Source organism: Megalobrama amblycephala, linkage group LG7, assembly GCF_018812025.1.
Source record: "Megalobrama amblycephala isolate DHTTF-2021 linkage group LG7, ASM1881202v1, whole genome shotgun sequence".
Classification (NCBI taxonomy): Eukaryota; Metazoa; Chordata; class Actinopteri; order Cypriniformes; family Xenocyprididae; genus Megalobrama; species Megalobrama amblycephala.
This window is the reverse complement of record NC_063050.1, coordinates 25533912-25558901: the sequence shown is the minus strand read 5'-3', so window position 1 is coordinate 25558901 and position 24990 is coordinate 25533912. Positions and strand designations below refer to the sequence as shown.

Sequence of the window (24990 nt, the reverse complement as noted above, 5' to 3'; positions counted from 1 at the left end):
TTTTCGTCACATTTTTAAAATTTCAGTATCAACTTGATACCGAACTCATTACTTTTGACAATACTGCAAAGTACTTTTTCTTATCTCATCTTAATATTGTGACAACATATACACTATATTGCCAAAAGTTTTGGGACGCCTGCCTTTACCTGCACATGAAACTTTAATAACATCCCATTCTTAATCCGTAGGGTTTAATATGGAGTTGGCCCACTGTTTGCAGCTAATACAGCTTCAGCTCTTCTGGGAAGGCTTTCCACAATGTTTAGGAGCGTGTTTATGGGAATTTTTGACCATTCTTCTAGAAACGCATTTGTGAGCATATGTTGGACAAGAACAAGCCTGGCTCGCAGTCTCCGCTCTAATTCATCCTAAAGGTGTTCTATCGGGTTGAGGTCAGGACTCTGTGCAGGCCAGTCAAGTTCCTCCACACCAAACTCACTCATCCATGTCTTTATGGGCCTTGCTTTGTGCACTGGTGCGCAGTTATGTTGGAACAGGAACTGTTCCCCAAACTGTTCCCACAAAGTGGGGAGCATGAAATTGTCCAAAATGTCTTGGTATGCTGAAGCATTAAGAGTTCCTTTCACTGGAACTAAGGGGCCAAGCCCAACCCCTGGAAAACAACCCCACACCATAATCCCTGTTCCACCAAACTTTACACTTGGCACAATGCAGTCAGGCAAGTGCCGTTCTCCTGGCAACCACCAAACCCAGACTCGTCCATCGGATTGCCAGACAGTGAACATTGCCAGTGAACACGTGTCCACTGCTCTAGAGTCCAGTGGTGGCGTGCTTTACACCACTGCATCCGACGCTTTGCATTGCACTTGGTGATGTAAGGCTTGGATGTAGTGGCTCGGCCATGGAAACCCATTCCATGAAGCTCTCTGCGCACTGTTCTTGAGTTAATCTGAAGGCCACATGAAGTTTGGAGGTCTCTATTGACTCTGTAGAAAGCTGCCGACTTCTGCGCATTGTGCGCCTCAGCATGCACTGACCCCGCTCTGTGATTTTACGAGGCCTACCACTTCGTGGCTGAGTTGCTGTTGTTCCCAATTGCTTCACTTTATGATACCACTAACAGTTGACCGTGGAATATTTAGTAGTGAGGAAATTTCATGAATTCACTTATTGCACAGTTGGCAACCTATCACGGTACCACGCTTGAATTCACTGAGCTCCTGAGAGCAACCCATTCTTTCACAGTCTGCATGCCTAGGTGCTTGATTTTATACACCTGTGGCCATGGAAGTGATTGGAACACCTGAATTCAATTATTTAGAGGGGCGTCCCGATATTTTTGGCTATATAGTATAAATGCATTACCATTGGTAATATTAGTGGCACATAAATTACACACTTCAGTGACAGCACAGTAAAAGAGCCTACATAAAATGTTTTATTATTATCTTTGTCAGTTATACCATTGCAAATTCCTAGGTTCATGATGATTGTTTTATGATCTAATGTTCACCACAGATATTCCACATTGAGATTTAAAATCTCAAATCAGGCTAAGATAGGCAGCAATGAAGAATGTTGCAGAAACAACAAAACACACAAATTCTGAATATGGGACCTAAAGGAAGTCTGGTCATCATTTAAAAATCCTAGGCATTTAGGGGTGGAAACTACTTTAGTTTGTTGACCTTGAGTAGCAACAATGCTTTCATGAAACCCTGATTTGAGTTAGAGGAAAAAATTGTTGTTTGTTCTGTATTCAAAACAAGTTTTGGATGACCAAGCAGACCTTGCACTCAATTAATATAGCTTTTCGTAAATAACTAAAGCTCACTTTAACACTGTTACAAACTGCACCCTGTAAGAGATGTGTTTTGTGGACATGGTTTATAATGCAAGACAGGACTCTCCCTGGCCAATATCCACAGAGCTGATTTATTTGGACTTCATGCAAAAATGTAAGGATAAGAGTGTAAGTTCTCTGCTGGGGGTCTGGCTTGTGTTAGAAAAAAAGAGGTGCATTGGGTCTATTGAGGCTGCTGTTGCCATGGAGAGCACTAGCACAGTTTGTCAAATCTGAAAAGAAATCTATGATAGAGATCCTGAAGGATGGGCTGCTAGTCAGTATTCTGAACTGAGCTATGTGAACAGCCAAAATTTGACAAATCTGATATTGTAATATTCCAACCTGTGCCTGACGTCCAAAGAATTTATAATAATGTTTCTCAGAAACTATAAAAACATATTTTATTATTACCTCATTTTTGTTTTGTTTTGTTTTTATGAAATAATAATCAGAATCATTTCTAATGTCATTAAAAGTTATTCAATTCTATCATGTGAATAGAAATTGCCAAATAATTATGAATGCCAAATTCAAAGCCAAAAAATTTGTCAGTGGAAGTTTACAAAATGGCTTAAATTAAAGGGATAGTATACCCAAAAATGAAAATTCTGTCATCATTTGCTCACCCTCAAGTTGTTCCAAAACTGTATGAATTTCTTTCTTCTGATGAACACAAAAGAAGTTATTTTGAAGATATAGATAACTGAACATTTGATGGGCCCCATTAGCTTCCATAGTATGGAGGGGGAAAAAAATACTATAGAAGTCAATGGGGTCCATCAACTGTTGGGTACCGACTATCTTCTTTTGTGTTCATCAGAAGAAAGAAATTCGTACAGGTTTGGAACAACTTGAGGGTAAGTAAATGATGACATAATTTTCATTTTTTCACAACACAGCCTTTCACAACTAGAATTTTGCAGGAACATAACAGAAGTTTACAGAAACTGATGCTCAAATAATGCATTTTATTCCATAGCACCATCTGGTGGGGCCCGTCCCCAAATACTAAGTTGATTCCAGAAAAGAATGTGCATTAACAAAAGCTACAGTGTGTTGCATACAGCACAACAGAGATCCACAGAGAGACATGACATGGATTATGTCCTAGCCACAAATAATTATTTCATTCAATTCACAGATCACTCAAACAAAAAGAAAACAATAAAAGTGAGCAATAAAACCCTCTATCAAGAGGCATTATGTTGCTTGTAAATAGAATGAAGATACTACAGCTGTGGAACATGCCGTGCCTCGGAGGAAAAATAAAATATTCCTCCTGGAACATATGTTCATCAGTTTGTTTATAAACAGCTGTGTCTCATGAACTGTGCCCATGCACAATGACACCAAAGACCAAACAGAAAAAAAAAAAAAAAAAAAAAAAACGTCATAGTGTTTTTAGGAGGCAATCTGAAATGAACTGTTTTCAGCTGTGCTACATATGTTTTTGTTTACTTCAATTACGCATCAACTTCTAGACCTTTGTCAGTGAACAGTCCTTATGCTTACCTATCTTATAAATATTAAAAAAAACATTAACTATAGCATTTATGGGAAAATGCATTCATCTGAACAAGAACTCGTCCACTTATGCTTAAATTAATGCAGATTTGGGCATTTTGGTGACATCCCCGTGAAAGTAGAAAAACTCATCGTCTGTTAATTTTTTAATAATGAAAAAAAAAAATGCTTTTATCGTTCTGTTAATTTTATGCGTTGCAACTAGGTATAAACATTTAAATAATAAAAATGGCTCTTGCAAAATCACAAAATAATTAAAGAAATAAAAAGTGGTGCTTTGCAGAAGCAACATAAAAAAGAATAGTTCACGCAAAAAGAAAATCATGTAATTGACTCACCCTAGCTGTCGCTTTGATGTTTCATCAGTGAGATGTGGGACGAAAGTAAGATGACAAGCTCCAAAAAATAATCCATACAAGTCGATCGCTACATTCTTCTGAAATTATTCAAAATTTTCTGTCAAAAACAGACTGAAATGTAATCGTTATATTGTTATATAATATAATAATCATTATATAATACATTGACCCCGTTTGAATTTGGCGCACACAGGAGCATGTTGTTTGTTTACAGAAATTATGTGGTAAGATTGCTAATTTAAGTGGTCAACAGTTCACGTCTTTGTCTTTGACTTTTTCCTATAGCTCCATTAACAGTTCCCCTTCCGGACCAAACAGAAAAAACAAAAAAACAAAAACAAAAACGTCATAGTGTTTTTAGGAGGCAATCTGAAATGAACTGTTTTCAGCTGTGCTACATATGTTTTTGTTTACTTCAATTAATACAATACGCATAAACTTCTAGACCATGGTCTTTGTCAGTGAATAGTCCTTTTCCAGATTGTCTTTGACTTTTTCCTATAGCTCCATTAACAGTTCCCCTTCCGGACCAAACAGAACGAAAAAAAAAAAAAAAAAAAACGTCATAGTGTTTTTAGGAGGCAATCTGAAATGAACTGTTTTCAGCTGTGCTACATATGTTTTTGTTTACTTCAATGAATACAATACGCATCAACTTCTAAAAATGCCACTCCCTTTCTCTTTCCTTGCTTCTTGGACGACTGAACGGACCTCCTTGCTGCAGGCCTCAGCCTACAACCCAGCCATGTGCTCATCTATAAGTTGTTTCATCCAACGCAGAAGATACTGGCAACAACTTCGGACTGAACCATCAAAATCTCTCCTCAGCCTGCAGATCCGATGCTCCTCAGCCTAAAGGCATCTTGCAAGTATCATACATTTGAACACTAAACAGCAATTTAGTATTGATGTGTAAAACTTACCTTTGTCAGCAAAGGTGTTTTATTACTGAGAAAACTGATGATTCTTTTCCAGATTGTCTTTGACTTTTTCCTATAGCTCCATTAACAGTTCCCCTTCCGGTTCAACTCGATCATTACTCATTCTTACCTATGTATGTGTGTGACCTTTGTGTATGTTATGTGTTTGTTAGTTTAGCTATGTGTTTGTGAGTTAGTTAATAAAGGATTGTGCACAATACATGTTTGGTTCTGACTCCGTCTGCTAATAAATTGCCTCTTAAATGATTTAGATCCTGACTACGTGCAGGTTACTTGATTGTGACATTAATCTTAATGTAGCTACATCCAGTTATTCCGATTAACTGATTTACATATTCATAATTAATCATAATTCATAATCATAAGTAGTTATGAATAATTATTAATATTTCCCCATTGAGTTAATTTCGATACAACTTTGACAATGAAGGGTAGTTCTGGGTCAGGATGGACCAAGATTGTGGCAGTGCAAAAGGCATCCTTGAGATGATGGAAGGCTTCTGTAACAGATGGACCCCAGGACAAAGACTTGGGCCAGTTCTTGAGCAGTGATGTGAGAGAAGAGGCAATCTTGCTGTAGTTGGCAATGAATCAACGACAGAAGTTTGGTTGGGATTGGCCAATTGTGGATGGCTTTCACCTTCCCCTGGTCCATTTCAGTCCCTTGTTTGTTGATGAGATATCCCAGGAATGAGATGGTGGACTTATGGAACTCACATTTTTCCAATTTAAGGTATAAATGGTACTTTCTCAGTTTTTGTGGGACCTGTGTAACGTGCTGGTGGTGGTCAGCCATGGTCTGGGAGTAGATTAAGATGCTGTCAGTATACACAATGACAAATCAATGGAGGTACTCCCGGAACACCACATTCATAAAGTGAAGAGTGAGTTGAACAGGTCATATGGCATATCCAGATATTTATAGTGGCCCGCAGGAGTGATGAATGCCATCTTCCATTCCTCACTCTCACATATCCGGATGAGGTTTTAGGCACTGCGCAGGTCCAACTTGGAGAAAATGCGAAATTGCAGGGCTGATGGGACCAGGGGAAGTGGATATCGATACTTCACCGTCCGGGAGTTCAATGTTCAATAATCGATACATGGCCTCAAGCCTTCATGCTTCTTAGCTAGAAAGAAGCTGGATGCAGCAGGGGAAGTCAATGGATGAAGCTCTGAGTGAGTGTTTCCTCAATATATTCCTATATAGACTTTTGCTCCTGGATGGACAGACAATAATTCCTTCCTTTAGGTAGAACCACCCCAGGCAGCAGATCAATGGCGCAGTTCCATGGCCAGTGTGGTGGAAGTTGTGTGGCAATCTGCTTGCTAAAGACATCCTGGAACACCCAATATTCATGGGGAACTTCAACCTCCTGATGGGATTTTGGGCTCTCGATGGATGAGGAGTTCACATTGATGGACATTTGGGTCTGTGGAAAGATAACTAGAGCTGGCACATTATGAAGGCACTTCTGAAAACATCAGTCACTCCATTGTATGATGTCCCCATTGGCCCAGGAAATGATGGGTTGATGTTGTTCCATCCACAGGTTTCCCAGTATGACCTCTGCTGAGACATCCTATTTGCAGAGTGATGGTCGGAGTGCAATGGGTGATGATATCTCTGCCCAACAGTTTTCCAAGAATGGTATTGATGTTTAGTGGGTGCAAGCAGGGGATTTCTCTGAGGTTGAGACATTTGAGGCAGTGGCTGGAGATGAAGTTCCCCACGAAACCGGAATCGATGAGGACCTCCGCTAAAACAGTAATGAGTTGTACTGAGGGTGATCTTGGGATGATTCAGATGAGAAATCTCAGGATTAATGGTTACAGTACCCATCGCTGGGCAAGGGAGTCATACCGGGCACTCTGATGTGAGATGACATCAGCTCCACAGTAGAGACATAGATGTTGACTAATGCATCTTTGACATTCTATACGAGTGAGGTGATATGAATCCACTTGCATGGGCTCGTGAGCTGGTGCTGGAGGGGAAGCAGCTGATGTTGCGGCTGGAGGATGCAGCATTCAAGTCAACTGCACTGAGACATTGAGCAATCCATACAGATCAGGAAATGAAACTCTACAGTCCAACGTTATCGTCGTACCATTTGAGCATGAATGGATGGTGATAACCCTTGACCATAAGCGGTGAACAAAGCAGTGTCATCCCAGCTGCAAGCTGCAGTGAGAGTCCTAAAATGCAGGACATAATCAGGTATAGTGGAGCGTCCTTGCTGGAGGTTGTAAAGTTGATAGTGCACTGACAGTGCATTGGCAGCTTGAACGAACACTTCCTTAATGCGAGTAGTGAAAGAGCCCAGTGATTGTGTAACAGGTGCATCTGATTCCCATAATGTTCTTGCCCACTGTAGAGCATTGCCAGACTGGAGAGAAATTATATATGCGATTTTGGACTGCTCTGTTGGAATTCACTGTGGCTGCATCTAAAAAAAAAAAAAAAAAGAACACTGCAGTAGGAATCCGCTGCAGTCCTCTGCTGTGCCAGAGAACGTCGCTGGATGGGTCATGGGACTCGCAGAACCATCCAGCGTCGAAGGTGCATTGATAAGTGGTAAGATTGATTGCTATAATGTTTGAACAAATTCTGCAAAGAGATTAGAAGATGGATTAGCTGTAGAGTCACTCTCCATAATGTTCATGAGACTCAGAGAATACAGTTCAAAGGGATTTATTTTAAGGAATTCATAATCAGCAACAGGTAAGACACTTGCTTGAATGGAATTCTTGTGCAGGTGTTTTGCAGGTTGAGCAAGCCACAGGAGAAGATAAAGAGATCAACACAGTCCAAGAAGGTAAGTATTTGGGTAGCAATGCAACATATCATTGACGAGACCAGACAGTGAGTGCTAGTGGAGTGCTGGTTTATATGGAGTCTATGATAAGTGCTTGCATGTGTGTGTGATTAGAATTCAAGCGATTGAGATCGTGTGGGTGGAGTGATGGGATCTGGTGTTGTGGTGTTGGCTGATTCTGTGACAGTAACATCAAAATTGGTTCAATGGCACATTTCTGAGAAAAAAAAAAAAAAACTTGACAAGCGAATCTACTGTTTATGTATTTATCATATTTGTGGGATTTTTTTCTAAACTTTTGAGAAGGAATATTAATAATTTCAGACTAAATAAAAGCAAAAAATGATTCTGCCTTAAAACGTCTGTTTTCACTATAAAGGTATCTGCTTATAACAGTGGTTATTTGCACATGAGTGTTTTAGTACTCAATTCACGAGGAATTATGCAAAAACGGCCACAAAATCTGAGCTGAACACAAATGCTGTTAAGGTCCATTTTAATACTGACCAAAACATAGCCCAAAAAATGTCTGTTTCAATGCCTTTTTAAAAGATGCAATTCCAGAATTCTATTAAAATAATACATTCCATCAAACATATCCACAATTTTTTATTAAAATCTCAGAGCAAAACCACCAGAGGATTCCAGACAATCCTGGCATCTGAAGGGTCAAGACATATAGCAGACATATAGTCATGAAAAAGCTGACTTTGTATTTGTGTCTCATTGTGTTTTAAATGGTCTGTGACTACAGGAACATTAAATCTCAACCCTCCCCCTTGCCTCATCCCCCCTACTTTACTGGAGTAATATAGCCTCTCTACATGAGGCAATATAAAACTCAAATATAGCAGTATCATGCAAAACTCAAATCAAAAGGAATGTTCAGCCTTGTTGGAGCAAAAGCACCACTGAATCTTATGCCAAAAAATATACCTACTTTATGTAAAATGATGCCGGCTCTGTTAAGTACTAGGATTGACTTTACTGCTGAGTGTTTTCCAAGAACTAAAGGAAATTTGCTACAAGGATCAAACCTATCAGCTAAATGCTTTTTAATCCACCTTTTTAATCCATCTCACTTCCCAATATTCTAGCCCATATCATCACCCGCTAGCTCCTTGCTGCGTCGCAGTCTTGTTGGAACGTGTTGGCCACTCACCAACCATCCAGAAATCAATCTATCTAGACCATACATTTTGTAGTGCAGCATTCATCAGTGAAACTATATAAAAATTAGTCTTCTATTTCTACACCCACTGTAAACGTTTCTCTTTGTGAGCTTTGATGGTTATGGAGATAGAGGTGGTTAAAACAACTGCTAGCCTGCATGGAAAGGCTCTTGAGACTTCAAAGACACCAGCAGCTTCAGTTACCTATTTTCTGCTCAACAGTGCCTTTCTTATAGCTGTCCTTTTAATACAATTAATGTTTTTTTACAGAAACTTTCCTTATTAAGCCTTTATCTGAGCGAGCACTCACAAATCTTATAACAGTTCAATGATCTCCATTCAGTTTTCACACAATATTAGTTGTTTTCATGCCTTTTGCATAACATTGCACCATGTCATGCTTTTCATCTTCAGAAAGATCTTTCCTCCTCCCCATATTGCATGAGAACTGTGACTTGCTTAATAATGTGGAACAACCTCTTTAAGCAGGGTTTCCATTTACCTAAATAGACCTGGCAAACTATTTAACAGCCCTGTCTGAGACTGATATCTAAAAAGATATGGAGAAATAAAACAAACAAACACTTTCTTTGAAAAACTAAAATCTGAATGTTTTGTACTGAAATTCCTACTGATATGTCGCTTGCATAATAATTTGGAAAACAGTGTATATATGTAACGTGACAGTAGATCCTTCTGAAATTAAATCTGCTGATCAAAATACCTGTGGCTAAAATTGCACGTCTACAAATGCCAAACTTAAAACTTTTGTATTGAACATAAATTTATTTGTATTTACCAATTTTAGAGCTGGAACTTGAGGAAAGTATGCATTGATGATTGACTGTCGATGAGGACTTGCTCAACAGAATAAGAAGTCTCTGTGTGTATTAACCCGAGTCTACCTGAGGCCTGAATTTTCCATTCAGTGGCTTCCCGTAAAATCCAGGCCTTGACAGCTTTTCTGTGCAGCATGCTGACATTGCATCACTACCAATTTATGAGAATTAAAATCTGAAAACCTTTACACAAGTGTACCTCCTTGCTGTCACCAGGAAGTGATGATAAATCACTCAACTCTCCCAAAACACCGGAGCAAAGTTAGCAAACAGTCTCTCTTCAGAGGACGTTTATATTAAAAACATACACCGCTCCTGCAAGACCTCTGTTGTAAGTTTACACATGTCTGAGAACAGTGTCACACTATACAGTAGGCTTATATGTGATCATTGTGAAAGTTAGGATTTGTAGAGAGAAATAGATCTAACATTAACTTTTACAAGGATCTGAGAGGATTCCAAGTTGTAGCTTTATTTACAGTAAGGACAGTAATGTGGATAACTGTGAAATAGAGAACAGAAAGAACAGAACAGAACAGAAAGTGGCATACAGTGGGTACGGAAAGTATTCAGACCCCCTTAAATTTTTCACTCTTTGTTATATTGCAGCCATTTGCTAAAATCATTTAAGTTCATTTTTTTCCTCATTAATGTACACACAGCACTCCATATTGACAGAAAAACACAGAATTGTTGACATTTTTGCAGATTTATTAAAAAAGAAAAACTGAAATATCACATGGTCCTAAGTATTCAGACCCTTTGCTCAGTATTTAGTAGAAGCACCCTTTTGATCTAATACAGCCATGAGCCTTTTTGGGAAAGATGCAACCAGTTTTTCACACCTGGATTTGGGGATCCTCTGCCATTCATCCTTGCAGATCCTCTCCAGTTCTGTCAGGTTGGTTTAGGTCTCTCCAGAGATGCTCAATTGAGTTTAAGTCAGGGCTCTGGCTGGGCCATTCAAGAACAGTCACGGAGTTGTTGTGAAGCCATTCCTTTCTTATTTTAGCTGTGTGCTTAGGGTCATTGTCTTGTTGGAAGGTAAACCTTCGGCCCAGTCTGAGGTCCTGAGCACTCTGGATATGGTTTTCGTCCAGGAAATCCCTGTACTTGGCCACATTCATCTTTCCCTCGATTGCAACCAGTTGTCCTGTCCCTGCAGCTGAAAAACACCCCCACAGCATGATGCTACCACCACCATGCTTCACTGTTGGGACTGTATTGGACAGGTGATGAGCAGTGCCTGGTTTTCTCCACACATACCGCTTAGAATTAAGGCCAAAAATTTCTATCTTGGTCTCATCAGACCAGAGAATCTTATTTCTCACCATCTTGGCAAACTCCATGCGGGCTTTCATGTGTCTTGCACTGAGGAGAGGCTTCCGTCGGGCCACTCTGCCATAAAGCCCCGACTGATGGAGGGCTGCAGTGATGGTTGACTTTCAACAACTTTCTCCCATCTCCCGACTGCATCTCTGGAGCTCAGCCACAGTGATCTTTAGGTTCTTCTTTACCTCTCTCACCAAGGCTCTTCTCCCCCGATAGCTCAGTTTGGCCGGACGGCCAGCTCTAGGAAGGGTTCTGGTCGTCCCAAACGTCTTCCATTTAAGGATTATGGAGGCCACTGTGCTCTTAGGAACCTTAAGTGCAGCAGAAATTTTTTTGTAACCTTGGCCAGATCTGTGCCTTGCCACAATTCTGTCTATGAGCTCTTCAGGCAGTTCCTTTGACCTCATGATTCTCATTTGCTCTGACATGCACTGTGAGCTGTAAGGTCTTATATAGACAGGTGTGTGGCTTTCCTAATCAAGTCCAATCAGTATAATCAAACACAGCTGGACTCAAATGAAGGTATAGAACCATCTCAAGGATGATCAGAAGAAATGGACAGCACCTGAGTTAAATATATGAGTGTCACAGCAAAGGGTCTGAATACTTAGGACCATGTGATATTTCAGTTTTTCCTTTTTAATAAATCTGCAAAAATGTTAACAATTCTGTGTTTTTCTGTCAACATGGGGTGCTGTGTGTACATTAATGAGGAAAAAAATGAACTTAAATGATTTTAGCAAATGGCTGCAATATAACAAAGAGTGAAAAATTTAAGGGGGTCTAAATACTTTCTGTACCCACTGTATGTCTGCAAGTAAAAAAGCTAATTTTTTCCCATTTAAAGACGTATTGCAGAAGCAAATTTCTATTGATCATAATGAATTTTAAATTGTGAATTTTGACAGTAGCTACAATTTAGTTTGTACACGTTAAAGTACCATTAAAGTAAAATAGATCCTACACAGCTAATGTACATCCAATGCTCTTCTTTACATTGCATTATCACAAAAAAATGTCTTTGTCTGGAAGTGAAAAATAGAGAGAAAATGTGTAGTAAGTCCATTTTATTCCAACCAAAATCATTTAAAGCACATCATGTTGTGATTTACAAACTCATAAGTAGGAACTTCTCAAGAGGTCTTGAACTCAGCATGATTCTGATATAGCTATTTGTTTCATGTACACTCATGGTGTCACTCATGCAGACCCTTTGTAGAATAACATAAATCCTGCAAAATCTAAATAGACAACCATGAAACATATGGTATGCTACACAGTAAATAAAAACCCGCCAGAAAAGATGATTTCATTGGTTTGGAATAATAATAGTGGCTCAGCACTGAACGTCTAGTTGACTGTCTCCTACGCAACAGAATCAGATCCAACATAAAACCTATAATCCTATTTCACGCATCACACACATATATTGACACAGTCTAAAATAAAATGAAAACACAAAGCATACTTTACTATACTTAATATTGTATTTTGATGCTTTATATCTCCCTAAAAGACAAAACTGCCCAAGTGGGGTATTCCTGTAGTTTACCAAACCAAGGTAATGAGGTCATGTTATCATTGAGTGCTATCACAGTTATTAAGAGCGCAACATCTGTTTTGACAGGTAGTAATTTTGTTTGACTTTCATATGTCTTTGTATGCATTTCAGAGATTAGAATTCTTTAGATTTCATTAAGTTCATTAGGAGGTCAAATGATGGATCTACCCAGGCTGAGTTGATAAATACAAGCCAGAGGTTTTGTCAGACCAAGTACCAGCATAATACCATCACTGTTTTCGAATAACATCATAAAATGTCATAAGCAGTCATAAAACCCACACAGATATGAACATGATTGATTTAATAGTTGAAAATACGGCCTTGTAATCATTATGCTCTGCTCTCACAAAATACAAAAGTGACAGTTTGATGAAGGATGAACACTTTATTCCAGACTAACAGCAGATATATGAGTAAAGAGAAGACAAATTGAGGCTGAGTGGGCCTCAAGCCTCTAGTTGCTCACTGTTTAGTCTTTGTGTGGTTCACATGCAGATTTACACGCCTGAATTTGGCTATTACTTACATGCGCCAATCTAAGGCTTGTTATTTGACAAAGACTTATCTGTGTTAATGTGAAATAAGCAAGCTCTTCGAAGTCTGAAAAGCTTGCTTCTCGGATAACTAAGCAGGTTGAGACATCAGTCTGTGCACTCCTGAGGACAAGAAAAAAAAGCCCATTTTCTCCTATTAGAGACTGAGGCAAGAATTCCTCATTACTTAACCAAAGCCTTGAAAGACACTGGGTTTGTTTTTCCCTGCGGATTAGTCCGACAGAACCTGGCAAATGTTCATGGGAAACATACCTCCTCTCTCTCTTTCTCTCTTTCTCTCTTTCTCTCTCTCTCTCTCTCTCTCTCTCTCTCTCTCTCTCTCTCTCTCTCTCTCACTCTAATTCCTAATTCTGATTCAAAGTGATCTGATCTCAGCCTTTTGAAGAGTAACAGTTGGTTTTTGTTGTTTGACTGGCAGGTGCTATATATTCAGTTCCCATATGATAATATTTAGTCCATGAAGCCTCAATACTGCAAATGTGTTGCTACCACTCCCACAACATGGATTTTAAGTTCTTAAAACTCATACACCCTCTATGAACATCTTATATACCCACCCCCTGATCTGGGAACAAACCCACTTATTTTACACATTTGGCTCATGAGGCTTTGGATCATGAGAAAACACACATGGGTTGGAAGTTATATTAGTTGTACTGGGTGACCTTCAGACCAACTGTGGTTTATTAGTATACATTTCGATGTACATCATGACCCCACAGTAATATGCCAGGCATATCTGTAGAAAAAAGCGAGGTCCTAAAAGACTTCGCTTCAAGAAAACTGAGGCCAAAATCATCTAGTCTGTCATCAGTTTTACTGGCATTTCTGTCCTGTACGATTTTTTTTCTGTTTCAAATAGTTTTCTTTGGCAGCACTGCATTTGATTTCATAAAATATTCCCCTCATATTTCTACACTGCGGTTACACAACTTTTATATGAAGTGAAGGGGAAGAAAATTATTTGAAAAAAAATGAATCTCTCTATCAGTTACTTCTGTTATCTTCTTAGACCTATTGTAACTTTGTTTCTAAACTGCTGAAACTCTGTTAGTTCTCTATAAAGTCAATTATGGAGACAATTGTTCACTTCAAGTGTCATTTGTCGGGAAAGACATTAGAGAACTATACTCATTGTGTAAACGTCAAACTCCAAATGCCAGTAAGACTCTTGTGACTTCACTAAACTTTGTAATCTCTATCTGACCATGTATAAGTCTTCATGTGACTAAGGATATGAATATGTTATCAAATTACACACTCACCACTATTTTTGCCCAAAAGTCTTATCCCTCTGACGTCCTGTCAAACTTGTTTCCTGTGAGTCATATTTAAAAGAAGAGAACATTCTCTAGAAACATATTGTCAAAGACTGTTATCCTTAATGCAAATAGACATTTCATCCACAGTCCTCTAAAGATCACATGATTAAACTGAGCTCTTAACAATTACTTTTGAAATAATAATAGTAATAATAATAATAATATATATACAAGAGAAATGAGCATGCATGGGCCAAGCTGTAAAAGAACAAGTTTAAGATGAGGTCATGAATAATTACCATGGGAACCCCTTCTGCTACATAAGAACTAGTAAGGCTTACTTGATTATATCCTTAAGAAAACAGATTAAATCTCAATATATGTTAACACTGAGAGAAATGGCCCACTGTATATGACCAGTGAAGCTTAAAGGGCCAGTTTGGACAAATCTGTCTGTTAGACAGATTACAGATTATCTTTTGTGAAAATCTGAGGCGTCATTTCTCCACACTCAGTGCGATCTATGTGAATGTTAGTATATAAACATTTAGGCAAACCTGAGATACCACATTTTTAAGTTGTTCAAATTTGTGAGATAAAATGTAGGCTATCAGACTTTGTCAAACATCTCCTTGCACCCATTATCATTCAGAACAAGAAGTAAACAAAGGTGGGAGACAGTGATCTCACTTGTGGCCATGAATTATACTAGCCTATTTTTAAAGCACATCTCAAGTCATCATGAAGAATGTGAGAAAAACCGATTTAGTACATTTAGTACTAAATTCATTTACTCTGTACCAAGAATTACAATTTGTTTGTGACTTTGCAATTTGTTTGTAGCAGGATTGGCAATATTTATACAGCCGGTCAGGCTGACGGAGATGTGTGCTCAGTAATTGCTTTGTTTAGTGAAGCGGGAGCCATGTTAATCCTCATTCAGAGTTTAACGTAAACTTCTCAAGAAGACTTATTTCCATACGAATGCAAGCAGGCCAGAGGTGGAAGGTCTCTCTCTCTCTTTCTTTCTATCTTAGCCCTCCCCATTCTCTCACTCTTTAGCGTCTCTCAAATGCCAGTGTTTGTGTGTCAGTATGTGTGTGAGCAAGAATGTTTTTACATGTGTAAAAGATCGATTTTAAGAGGTCACTTCACTGGTCCCTTACTTTGAAAACCTTCTCAGTGAGGGTAATTTGCTAGGCAAATATGTCAATGAGCTGAGGGTCAAATGCCTCTAGCGCCCGTGACAGTCTAACCAGTGGTTTGCACGCTTTTTCTAACAGGACTAGCAGAAGTTGGGGTTTTCATTTTCAGCATTTTATTTTTATTCTAGAACTGAATGTTTTGACCGTAAAATTACATTAAGTGTATGTTGTTGAAGTCAGGATTGTAGAACGTACTCTTTCAAGATACTCCACAGGAAAGGTAAGATAACAGGTGTCTTGGCTGATTTACTATTTCATGTCTCAAAGCAAGTGTTGATCACCATATCTATTCATTTTATTAGGTAGTTTGATGTTGTTTTACAGTTTAAATTATGTTATTACATGTGTAGTAACATATGTATTATGTATGTATGTAGAACCAACAAACTATACAACTATATATATACATTTCAGTAATGGCAAGGCCACACATTTTCAGCATATTTACTCCAGTCTTCAGTGTCACATGATCCTTCAGAAATCATTCTAATATGCTGATTTGGTGCACAATAAACCTTTCGGTAACACTTTACATTAAGGTTATCTTTGTAAAGGGTTTATAAAGGTGTTTGTTAATGAGTAATAAGTCATTTACAAATGCATTATAAATTATTAATAATGCAGTTATAACTGCATGAATAAGAAGGGCGACTTTAATGCAATACCTGCCAAATAGTGAGCCGTTTTTAACTCACTTGTTTTTAACTCACTCATTGGAATATTACAACTATAAATGCTTAATAAATGTATTTATTAACACGTATTTAACTCAAAACTGGTTTATTTCATGATGCAGCAAAAATTTACTATCATAATTAGACTGAAGGGTGTTGTATTTGTGGCAGGTTTTGCATTAAAGTCACCCTTTTTATTCATGCAGTTATAACTGCATTATTAATGATTTATAATGCATTTGTAAATGACTTATTACTCATTAACAAACACCTTTTGTATAGGGAACCTTAATGTAAAGTGTTACCAACATTTCTTATTATTATCAACATTGAAAACAGTTCTTTTTAATCTTTTTAAAGTTACTTTTAATCAATTTAATTAATTCTTGCTGAATAAAAGTTAAGTATTAATTTCTTTCAAAACAATCTTACTGACCAAAACATTTCAATGGATTTATACTGTATAAAGTCACTAATCACATCAATAATAAATAGAAATTTGCTTTCAAATATGTTAATATTATTAGTGATATGAACATGGTTTCTGCTGTGGGTAGTTGTTTCTTGTTTAAGGCTACTGTCACACATACTAGACCACACACAACATGCTCTTGCATGGCCATTTTCCTTATTTGTCAGTTAATTAATTGTGTCAGCTGTCAACCGTGAAACAAAGAAGCTTTAAAACAACTCCTTATCTCAGTCACAGCACGTTTCCCTTCTTAATCACTGAAACACGGGCCCTCCATTTGGTTTTCAATTCTATGGGGTAGTTTTTGACATGGAAATATCTGTTTAAAAATAGTCCTTCTGCATTATTTATATAGGTGAAGATTTGAATTTTTTCAATCATTTTAATTTTTGTATACATTAAACACAGAATGTAGGAGTATGAACGTTCCTATTTATAGACCTTAAGTGTCAAAATACAATATAATTTATTACAAACAAACCAATGAGGATGCCAAGGAATGCTGGAGAGTGCAAGATTAGGCCTACCCCCCATGACCTCACCATCTTATCCTCATTGATCTACCCTACCCAAAACAGCCGTTGTTTGAAACGTAAGGGCCACCGCAAATTCCAGCATTAACAGGGTCCAGCGCTTCCAAAAGCAGCAGCTCCAGTCACAGGACTCCCACACCCATTGTTTCCCAGTTCCGGCAGGAGCAATTCCCAGTGTGTGGGAACAAGCTGTGCACACATGAGCAGACAAGCAAAAGTGTTAGACAGTGCTGGGTCACTGTGCCATGAGGAACCTCATAAATTCCTATGGTGGTGCCTTCCTTTTCAGGCCACAGACTAACTCAAGTGCTTATAGTTGATGGCATAGAATGCAGTCAGTGGACCTGTGTTTAGACCAGGTGTAATACAGAACTGTATCATACTATAATAGTATTTTAATGAACAATATAAAAGTGTTTCTCAAGGGAACCATAAACTACAGGAATAAATTTATTTCATACATGTTAGTTTGAAGCCAATATATGCTAGTACTCTTCTAAACATTGACATAATTCTCTTTCACATTTAAATATACAATTATCTTCTCATACACAGACTTCTCAAGAATGGAAATGTCCCTCCCTTAATTCCACCTGCAACTGATTAGAAAGCACAACATGTTTCATGGTCGTGATGTAACTAAAGCATTTTGGTTAATCATTTCTTTCTTTCTTTCTTTCTTTCTTTCTTTCTTTCTTTCTTTCTTTCTTTCTTTCTTTCTTTCTTTCTTTCTTTCTTTCTTTCAGTTTAATCAGTTTAATGTGCATTTAAAAAGCACAGAAAAAAAGAAACAAATAATGTCAGACCAGACCAAAATCCTCAGATCAGCTTTAATTTGTAAAAATCAGTAACTTCTCATAATGAAGGCATTAAACAAATCATACACAAAGCTGCTTTCATTTGAAAAGAGTTCTGGAGAACAGAGCACAGAGAGTTTAAATAAGGACACAGATTCCAGATTACTTGGTAATGTGAGGGCCAAATGAGGGAAAAATATAAAAGGATGTAAATGGTCATGTAGAACAAAAGAATGGAACTTATAGTCAGCTTCTGAAACTCTTTGAGACTAAAGCTAAGTATGTCAAAAGTCCCACTGAGGAAATCAAATGCCTTCTAAATAAGATTATATCAGTTGTGGCTAAACATTTAAAGCAACACCAGACGTCTGGCTGACAATGTTATAACTTCTCCTATGAAGTAATGTGTTTAGTAACGTCAAAGCAAAAGTAACTCCTGTTAATCCTTATAAAACCAGTCTGAACTTTGACCTTTTAGAATTAGACCAATCAAAGCATTCAGTGAAGCAGAATGAGCAAAGAGAAGTCAAATAAGTAGGCAAAGTTACTGGCCACTGCCAAGTATGACAAGCCTTTTGTTTGCTTCAAATTTGCAATAAGTTCTGCAAGTAACTTGAATTGATTTGGAAATACTACATATTCTGTTTGTGGAATTGTACGGCTTTAACGATAACAACAACCATATTCGTATTGTCACCACTAATTTGGTACGATCATTTATCTTTATAATTTTTTACTTAATAGAAAACAAAGGCAAAACTTTTCTCTCGATTGCCCTGGGAAAACAATTTACCAGCAATTTAAATGTGCATTGTTGTGTATTTTCATAATGAAGTATTCAATAGTGTCATGACTAATTAGGTTATCATTTACAAACCCTTAGCCCCTGAGCCTATTCAAACTAGACCTTTAGTGTTAACACTGAATGCGTTTGACAGTGCATGTTTAGCCTTCTACTTAAAGTAGTATTTGAGAAGATCACAAAATTAAATGCAACCATTTGACAGCAGTGAATGGAACACAATGACTCAAGTGGGACTTGCATTCCACAGCATTAGAAGAGCACTCAGTGAACTTGAGGACTAAGACCCCCTATGAAGAAAAACCCTCCAACAGAATTAAAACTTCCCCAAAGAAGCTCGCTGTGAGTAGGGTGAATTCAGGTAAATTGTTCCACTTTTTGACAGTCACCACAATTTACCCAGCCTCAATCAAGGTAGCCCAGTTAACCAGAATTCACCCTATATGTGTTTTATTATTAATAATACTATGTAGTGTCTGGTTTACAATGTTTATACTACTCTTACTTTACTGTTTTTGATACAGTATTGTGCAAATGTCTTAGGCATGTTAGTATTTTCACCCCACAAAAAAGGTTTTAAGACCTTAAAGAAAAAGGTTATAAGTTATTTTCTTTTGCTGTAGTGTGTCGGTACTATAAAATATCAGTTCACATTTCCAAACATTCATTTTGCCATTAATTTTAATAATCCAGTGAGATTTTTGAATGCACAAGGAGTCTGACAACAGCTGGTGCTCCACACGGAAATCTGATCTCACCACCATCAAATCTGTCTATGGTTACATGAAGAAACAAATGAAACTGAGACAGACTAAATCCAGAAGAACTGTGGCTGTATCGCTTGAAGAAACCATCCTGAAAAGCTAACTGAAAAATGATGCCCGAGTGTACCTGGACAAAAGCTGTTTTAAATGCAAAGGGTGGTCACACCAAATATTGATTTGATTTAGTTAATAGAAGTTATTTGATAAATAAAATCTATTTATGACAGTATTTTTGAAAGCCCCCTCACTTTTAGTGCCTAAAAGGGTTCCTTCAAGTGTCTTGGAGACACGACCACAGTTCTTCTGGATTTAATTTGTCTCAGTTTTATCTGTTTCTTCATGTAATCACAGACAGATTCAATGATGGTGAGATCAGATTTTTGTGTGGAACAACGGCTGTTGTTAGACTCCTTGTGTATTGAAAAATCTCATTGGAATATTACAATTAATGGCAAAATGAATGTTTGGATATGTAAACTGATATTTCCTACTGACACACTACAGCAAAAGATATAAATAACTGGCTTAAAACCATTACCATTACCTAAGACTTTTGCACAGTACTGTACATTTTTAAAAGTAGTTTATGCTGAAACTTTTAATTGTCAAAGTAGTACTAAATTTATATAGACCTACTTTTTTATACATTCGAATTTAGGTTTGTATCTTAATACAGTATATAGGCTAGTAAGTAGTCCCATGAACTACTTGTATCTTGCTTTTGAGTCCATTTTTGAAGCCATGTTCATTGTAATAATAGGCCTATAAAAAAAAAAGCCCGACGTGCATATTCTTCAAAAAATATGAGGATAAGTAAATGAATGGGTAAGTAAAACAGTGTTCATGCTGGAACGAACTATTCCTTTAAGCACTGCCCTTTCACCTTACATAAAAAAAACGGCAACTGAAGAGGTTCATTCAGTGCGCTCGTGCGTGAATTGCTCACAATGTGTTTGACGTGCTGTAGTCGACACCTGAGAAAAGCGCGCGTGCCGTGACTCATATTCCTCTCTTGATGTCTAGGAATGTGTCTAACAGCGACCGGAGAGGCAGGCTGGGGAAAAACGTAGAGGGGGAGGAGAAGGAGTCAAAGTAACAGCGTGAAATTGCATAAAACATGCCACAGAGCGCTCAGCGCACTTCCACACTGATCTCTCCGCACGGAGTGGATGTTCACAGGCGCTTGTGAAGGGACGAGCTCAAAGTGCATTCCATGGACCAGTCTCGAAGTGTCTTCTTAAAATGTTGGATGTATACATGGGTATTATTTTAGTTTAAGGACAGAGTTTTCTAGAAACCTGAAAAAGAGGAACTTTTAACAGACTCTGCTCAGGCTTCAGAGATTGTTTTTCTTTTCTAAAATGCACTTATTTGGAATTTCTGTCTTCTGTCTCGCATTGTTTTATGCAAACCTTGCTTTGGAGTCAAGTCACGACTACTATGATTATGACCAAGATCAAGGAGATGCTATGGTAAGCACCGGCAAGCTCATTTTCAAGTTTTAACTTTTAAAAGTAGAGAAATTGCTTTAATGCATCATTTATTAGCTATGGTTTGTTGCCCTAAAGTCAGCATGAAGAAAACTCAAACAAAATATCTCTTCAGTTATTTTAAAACTTAGTTGTACTGCTTGGAGCTTTGAGATGCAGCATATCAACAGCCAACATCACTGGCACTGGAGACTATGCTTGTACTTAGTCTAGATTTTAGATAGAATTCCGATTCATTTTATAAGGTCTTTTTTTGCAAGAACACATGAATGGAACTTGCATAATCCAAAAAGGTATTTAAATCCCTAAAGCTTGGACAGATCTTTAAAAGCCACTATTTTAACCATTTAGGGTGTGATGTTGCATTCAACCAACCATGGTGATTACCTTTGACCTTCCTTGTGATTATATATCACTGTTCTCTTTTTATTTCTTTGTGTTTTTGCTTTTATTTATTGCAATATAAGTTCAACAAGTTGTTGAAAAAGTACAGTACCGCTGAAGTATTTACCATTTTCATCTATTTATCATATGGATGTTATTTTGAGAACTTCATTTACACATCTATGGTTTATAATGGGAATATTTGAGAGCACGATTATACTGCCATAAGAAGTTGGAGCAGGTGTCATTGGGTCAGCAGCTTTAGAAGTAGTCTCTCTATCTCTGTCATCTCCCCACTAAGAAAGAGAGAAGAGAGAAAGTTTCTTTGATCATGTATATGATCATAAATCTACTCAATGGGTGTAATTAATTTGATTATCTTGTCTTACCTCAGGAGCTTAAAAGAGACCTGTCTGAAAACAAGAGGGATGTCTGTTAATTCTTTGGCTCACACACCCAACCACATTGTTTTAAATGACACTGCTATTATGATTACTTTGACACAACATTCTCTCTTTTTGTATACAGCAGCAGAAGAATTTTACTATGTGCAGTGTATAAATGATACCATATGCTACGCGCAGCAATGTGGAGATCTTGACAAGGTCTTGAAATGCTTCCCGTTGGTAATGTGCGACATGGGCCATACACTAATCACGATTGCCTAAAATTAGACTTGCTTTGTTTTCACTGGTCTCTCTCTTAAAATCCTTTGGGTTGCTGTGAAATTTGATGGTTATTAAGATTAATTTAGCTGGAATTCACAGAGAGAAGAAAAAGTCAATCGTAAGTGCGACAGCAACAACATAAAAAGTTGTTGAATTTCTAATGGTTTATTTTCAGTCCACTTGGGGGATATTTGTCTTGTACTTATGCCATGGAATTGAATAATTGTTCCATAATTGCACATGTGGCTGTATGCTATATTAATGTATGGGATGGGTGACTCAATAATTCATTGGGCATCAGTCAGCGCTCGGCTAATATACTGACCTTATTTCTCTCCCTTGGACTTTTCCGTCATGGCCATCTCTCATCTGTTTGGCAAAGCTGTCCTGTAAATCACGAGTAATTGTGATTGTAATTGTAAATCACACAGATTGTGCATGTAGAGAGAGTTAATGTCTAGTAAGACTATCTTTCTGAAGGGGTCACCTGGGAAATGTGGGTGCTTGGTGAGTACACATGAGGTGCGGGGACCCACTGATTTGTAGTCTTAAAGGCTCAGCTGCAGTCTTGACCTCATTCATTGGGACTGACGAATGGTTTTGTCATGTGGCTTTACAAAAACATCGTTTTAACTGGGATGTTGACTGCTTTGGGAACGTCTATTTTGTATCATTAGCCGCTATGTTGCAAGTCTCTTGAGACACTCTGGTTTAAGTAAGCATTTCAGCCACTATGAGCGTGTCTTATGGCTAGTGATGAATGCCTGAGAATAAACCACCCATGATAAAGCACCTCCAGCTAGGAGGAAAAGAGTTTTTTTCCCTCTTTTAAACCATGCTTGTTTATTTCTGCCCTTTGGTGATAACCAAGGGATTCCCCAGGGACGTCTTCTCCAGTGTGAGTGTGTGGTCATGTGTACTTCCCAGGTAGGAAAGTTAGCACAGGTGGAACAGATTACTCACATCTGCGTCTCTTATCTTCTCCACTCTAACAGCCAATCCACCTGCCAGATCTGCTCATCCTTTAACTTCAGATTTAGCACAACCACCTTTCAACACTTTCACAACTTTAGAGGGAGAGAGGGAGGGGAGGCGGGGGGAGTCAGACGTTGTGATGACATAAGCACGTCTTTGGGGAGGTCAGCAGTTCAACCATTCTTTGAATTAGGCAACTTCTGCAAATAGGGTGTTTCAGTAGCCGTTACTTCTAAGAACAATTATTTTCATAATTGTCCAATGCTGTAGTAAAGTACTGACGTGTTTGAAAGGCTTTAAAGTGTTTTTTTTTTACCTTCTTAATTCAAGAAGGTATCATACCTTCTTGAATTAAAAAAATGGAGTAGGTGATTTGAAGTGATGTTTAGTTCAGTGATGTTTGTGGTCATAATTCTTGGTTCTCTTTGGAGAAGGCTGCAGTGGCAACAGTTACTGTAAATATATATAAAAGGGTTATTATAGTTTGTGTTTTGGTTTTCAATGTCAGTTTAGTTTTATTATTATTATTATTATTATTATTATTATTTTAATTTTTATTGTATTTTATTTTGTTTCAATATTAGTTAGACTTTTCATCTCTTAAACAGCACCACAAACTGTTCCTGAAAATCTGACAAGTGAACTTTGCTTATTTTATGTGGCCACTTGTCTAATTGGTTTGAGTCGGCTTGAGAGATTTTTTTTTAATGTTTATTGAAAATATGAAAGTCTTTTTCTCTGTAATTTTATTGCAAGTATATTCGTTTAGTTTTCAGTCTTTTGACAACCTTCTTTTAATGTTGTCTTTGACTTTGGGTTTTTGTAATAGTTTTCGTTAATGATAATCTTGGTATAGAGCCAATCAAAAATTTCTCTCTTCATACAGTCATTCACTGTCAAGGACACACACATACACACACAAATGCTTTTTGGTTTGGACATCTGTAAAAATCTCTCTCTTTAATCTGTAGTAATTGCATGTTCAATTTGAGTAGCTGGATCTGTCTCTTTCTTTTTGCGCTGTCTATAAACTGGCTGTAGATCTCAGTCCCCTTCAGCAGAGGAATTCAGCCCTGACTGTGGCCCAGCAGTGTGTCTGAAGCAGCTGGGGCACTGAGATTTTTTTTGTTTTGCACTTTTTTTCAGATCTGAGCAATTTCCTCTGCAAGGAGAAGCACTGGAATGTGTGTTAAAGCAGAAAATTCCAGATCACTAAAAATGAGTAAACTTTTTTTGTTTTTACCTGCCTCCTTCTGGGAACCTTATCATTGACATTATAGCCAGTGTGTGGGAGTGTAAACTGTTAGTATTAAGTAGTATGGAGACAAGCATGGAGACTAGACCCTTGGTAGTAGACTGTAAGGCAATATTTCCCAACTTTTGTCTTATGTACCCCCAGAGCCCCATCAGTAAGACTTAAGTACTCCTTCATTGACACTAAATAAAAAATGTTTCCTTTTACTCATTATACAGAATATAATTTAACATTATCATTTAATGTTGTAAAATTAGTCACCATTACTGTAACGAGGCGGGACTCAAGGTAAGATCCATCTGCAGGCTTTATTAAACAGAGTTCGTAGTAAAACAGGCAATGGTCAAACAGTGGCAAACAGGTATGGCAGAGAGCAGGCAGAATCGTAGTCGATGAACAGGCAATGAATCAGGGCAGGCAGATATCGTTCACAAAACCAGGAAACAATAAACAATCCAAAAGGTTCAAAGGGCAGGCGGCAGAGATACGAACATGGGGAACAGACAGGATCAGAAACAGGCAGACAGGGTAAATAACGCTCAGAATTGTACACTTGGTGAAACAAGACCTCGCAGTGTGTGTGAGTGAGAGTCCTTTATAGTCCAGTTAAAGAGCTTCAGGAGTATGTGGCAATAGGTGATTGGTGGAGTGAGTGCAGGTGATAGGCAAGGAGGATGCTGGGAAGTGTAGTCCGGAACTGACAGAATTCGTGACAGAACGTCCCCCTCCCGGAAGGCGCGTCCTCGCGCCGTGGATGGCACAACTGGGGAGGGGGGGTGGGTGCCCCGGAGAGCT

The 24990-nt window shown here is 38.0% G+C and overlaps 1 protein-coding gene across 2 annotated transcripts in view; it reads left to right on the top strand.

Annotated features, from left to right (window-relative positions):
• The first annotated feature begins 20344 nt into the window (after positions 1-20344).
• vegfc (vascular endothelial growth factor c) overlaps positions 20345-24990 on the top strand; it is a 42984-nt gene continuing 38338 nt past the window's right edge. Inside the window, exon 1 of one of the 2 annotated variants that reach the window (XM_048196720.1) lies at positions 20345-20895. In XM_048196720.1, coding sequence (XP_048052677.1) covers positions 20785-20895 — 111 coding nt within the window. In that variant the 5' untranslated portion in view covers positions 20345-20784. The remainder of the gene's footprint in view (positions 20896-24990) is intronic. The other variant, XM_048196719.1, reaches the window with a different exon arrangement.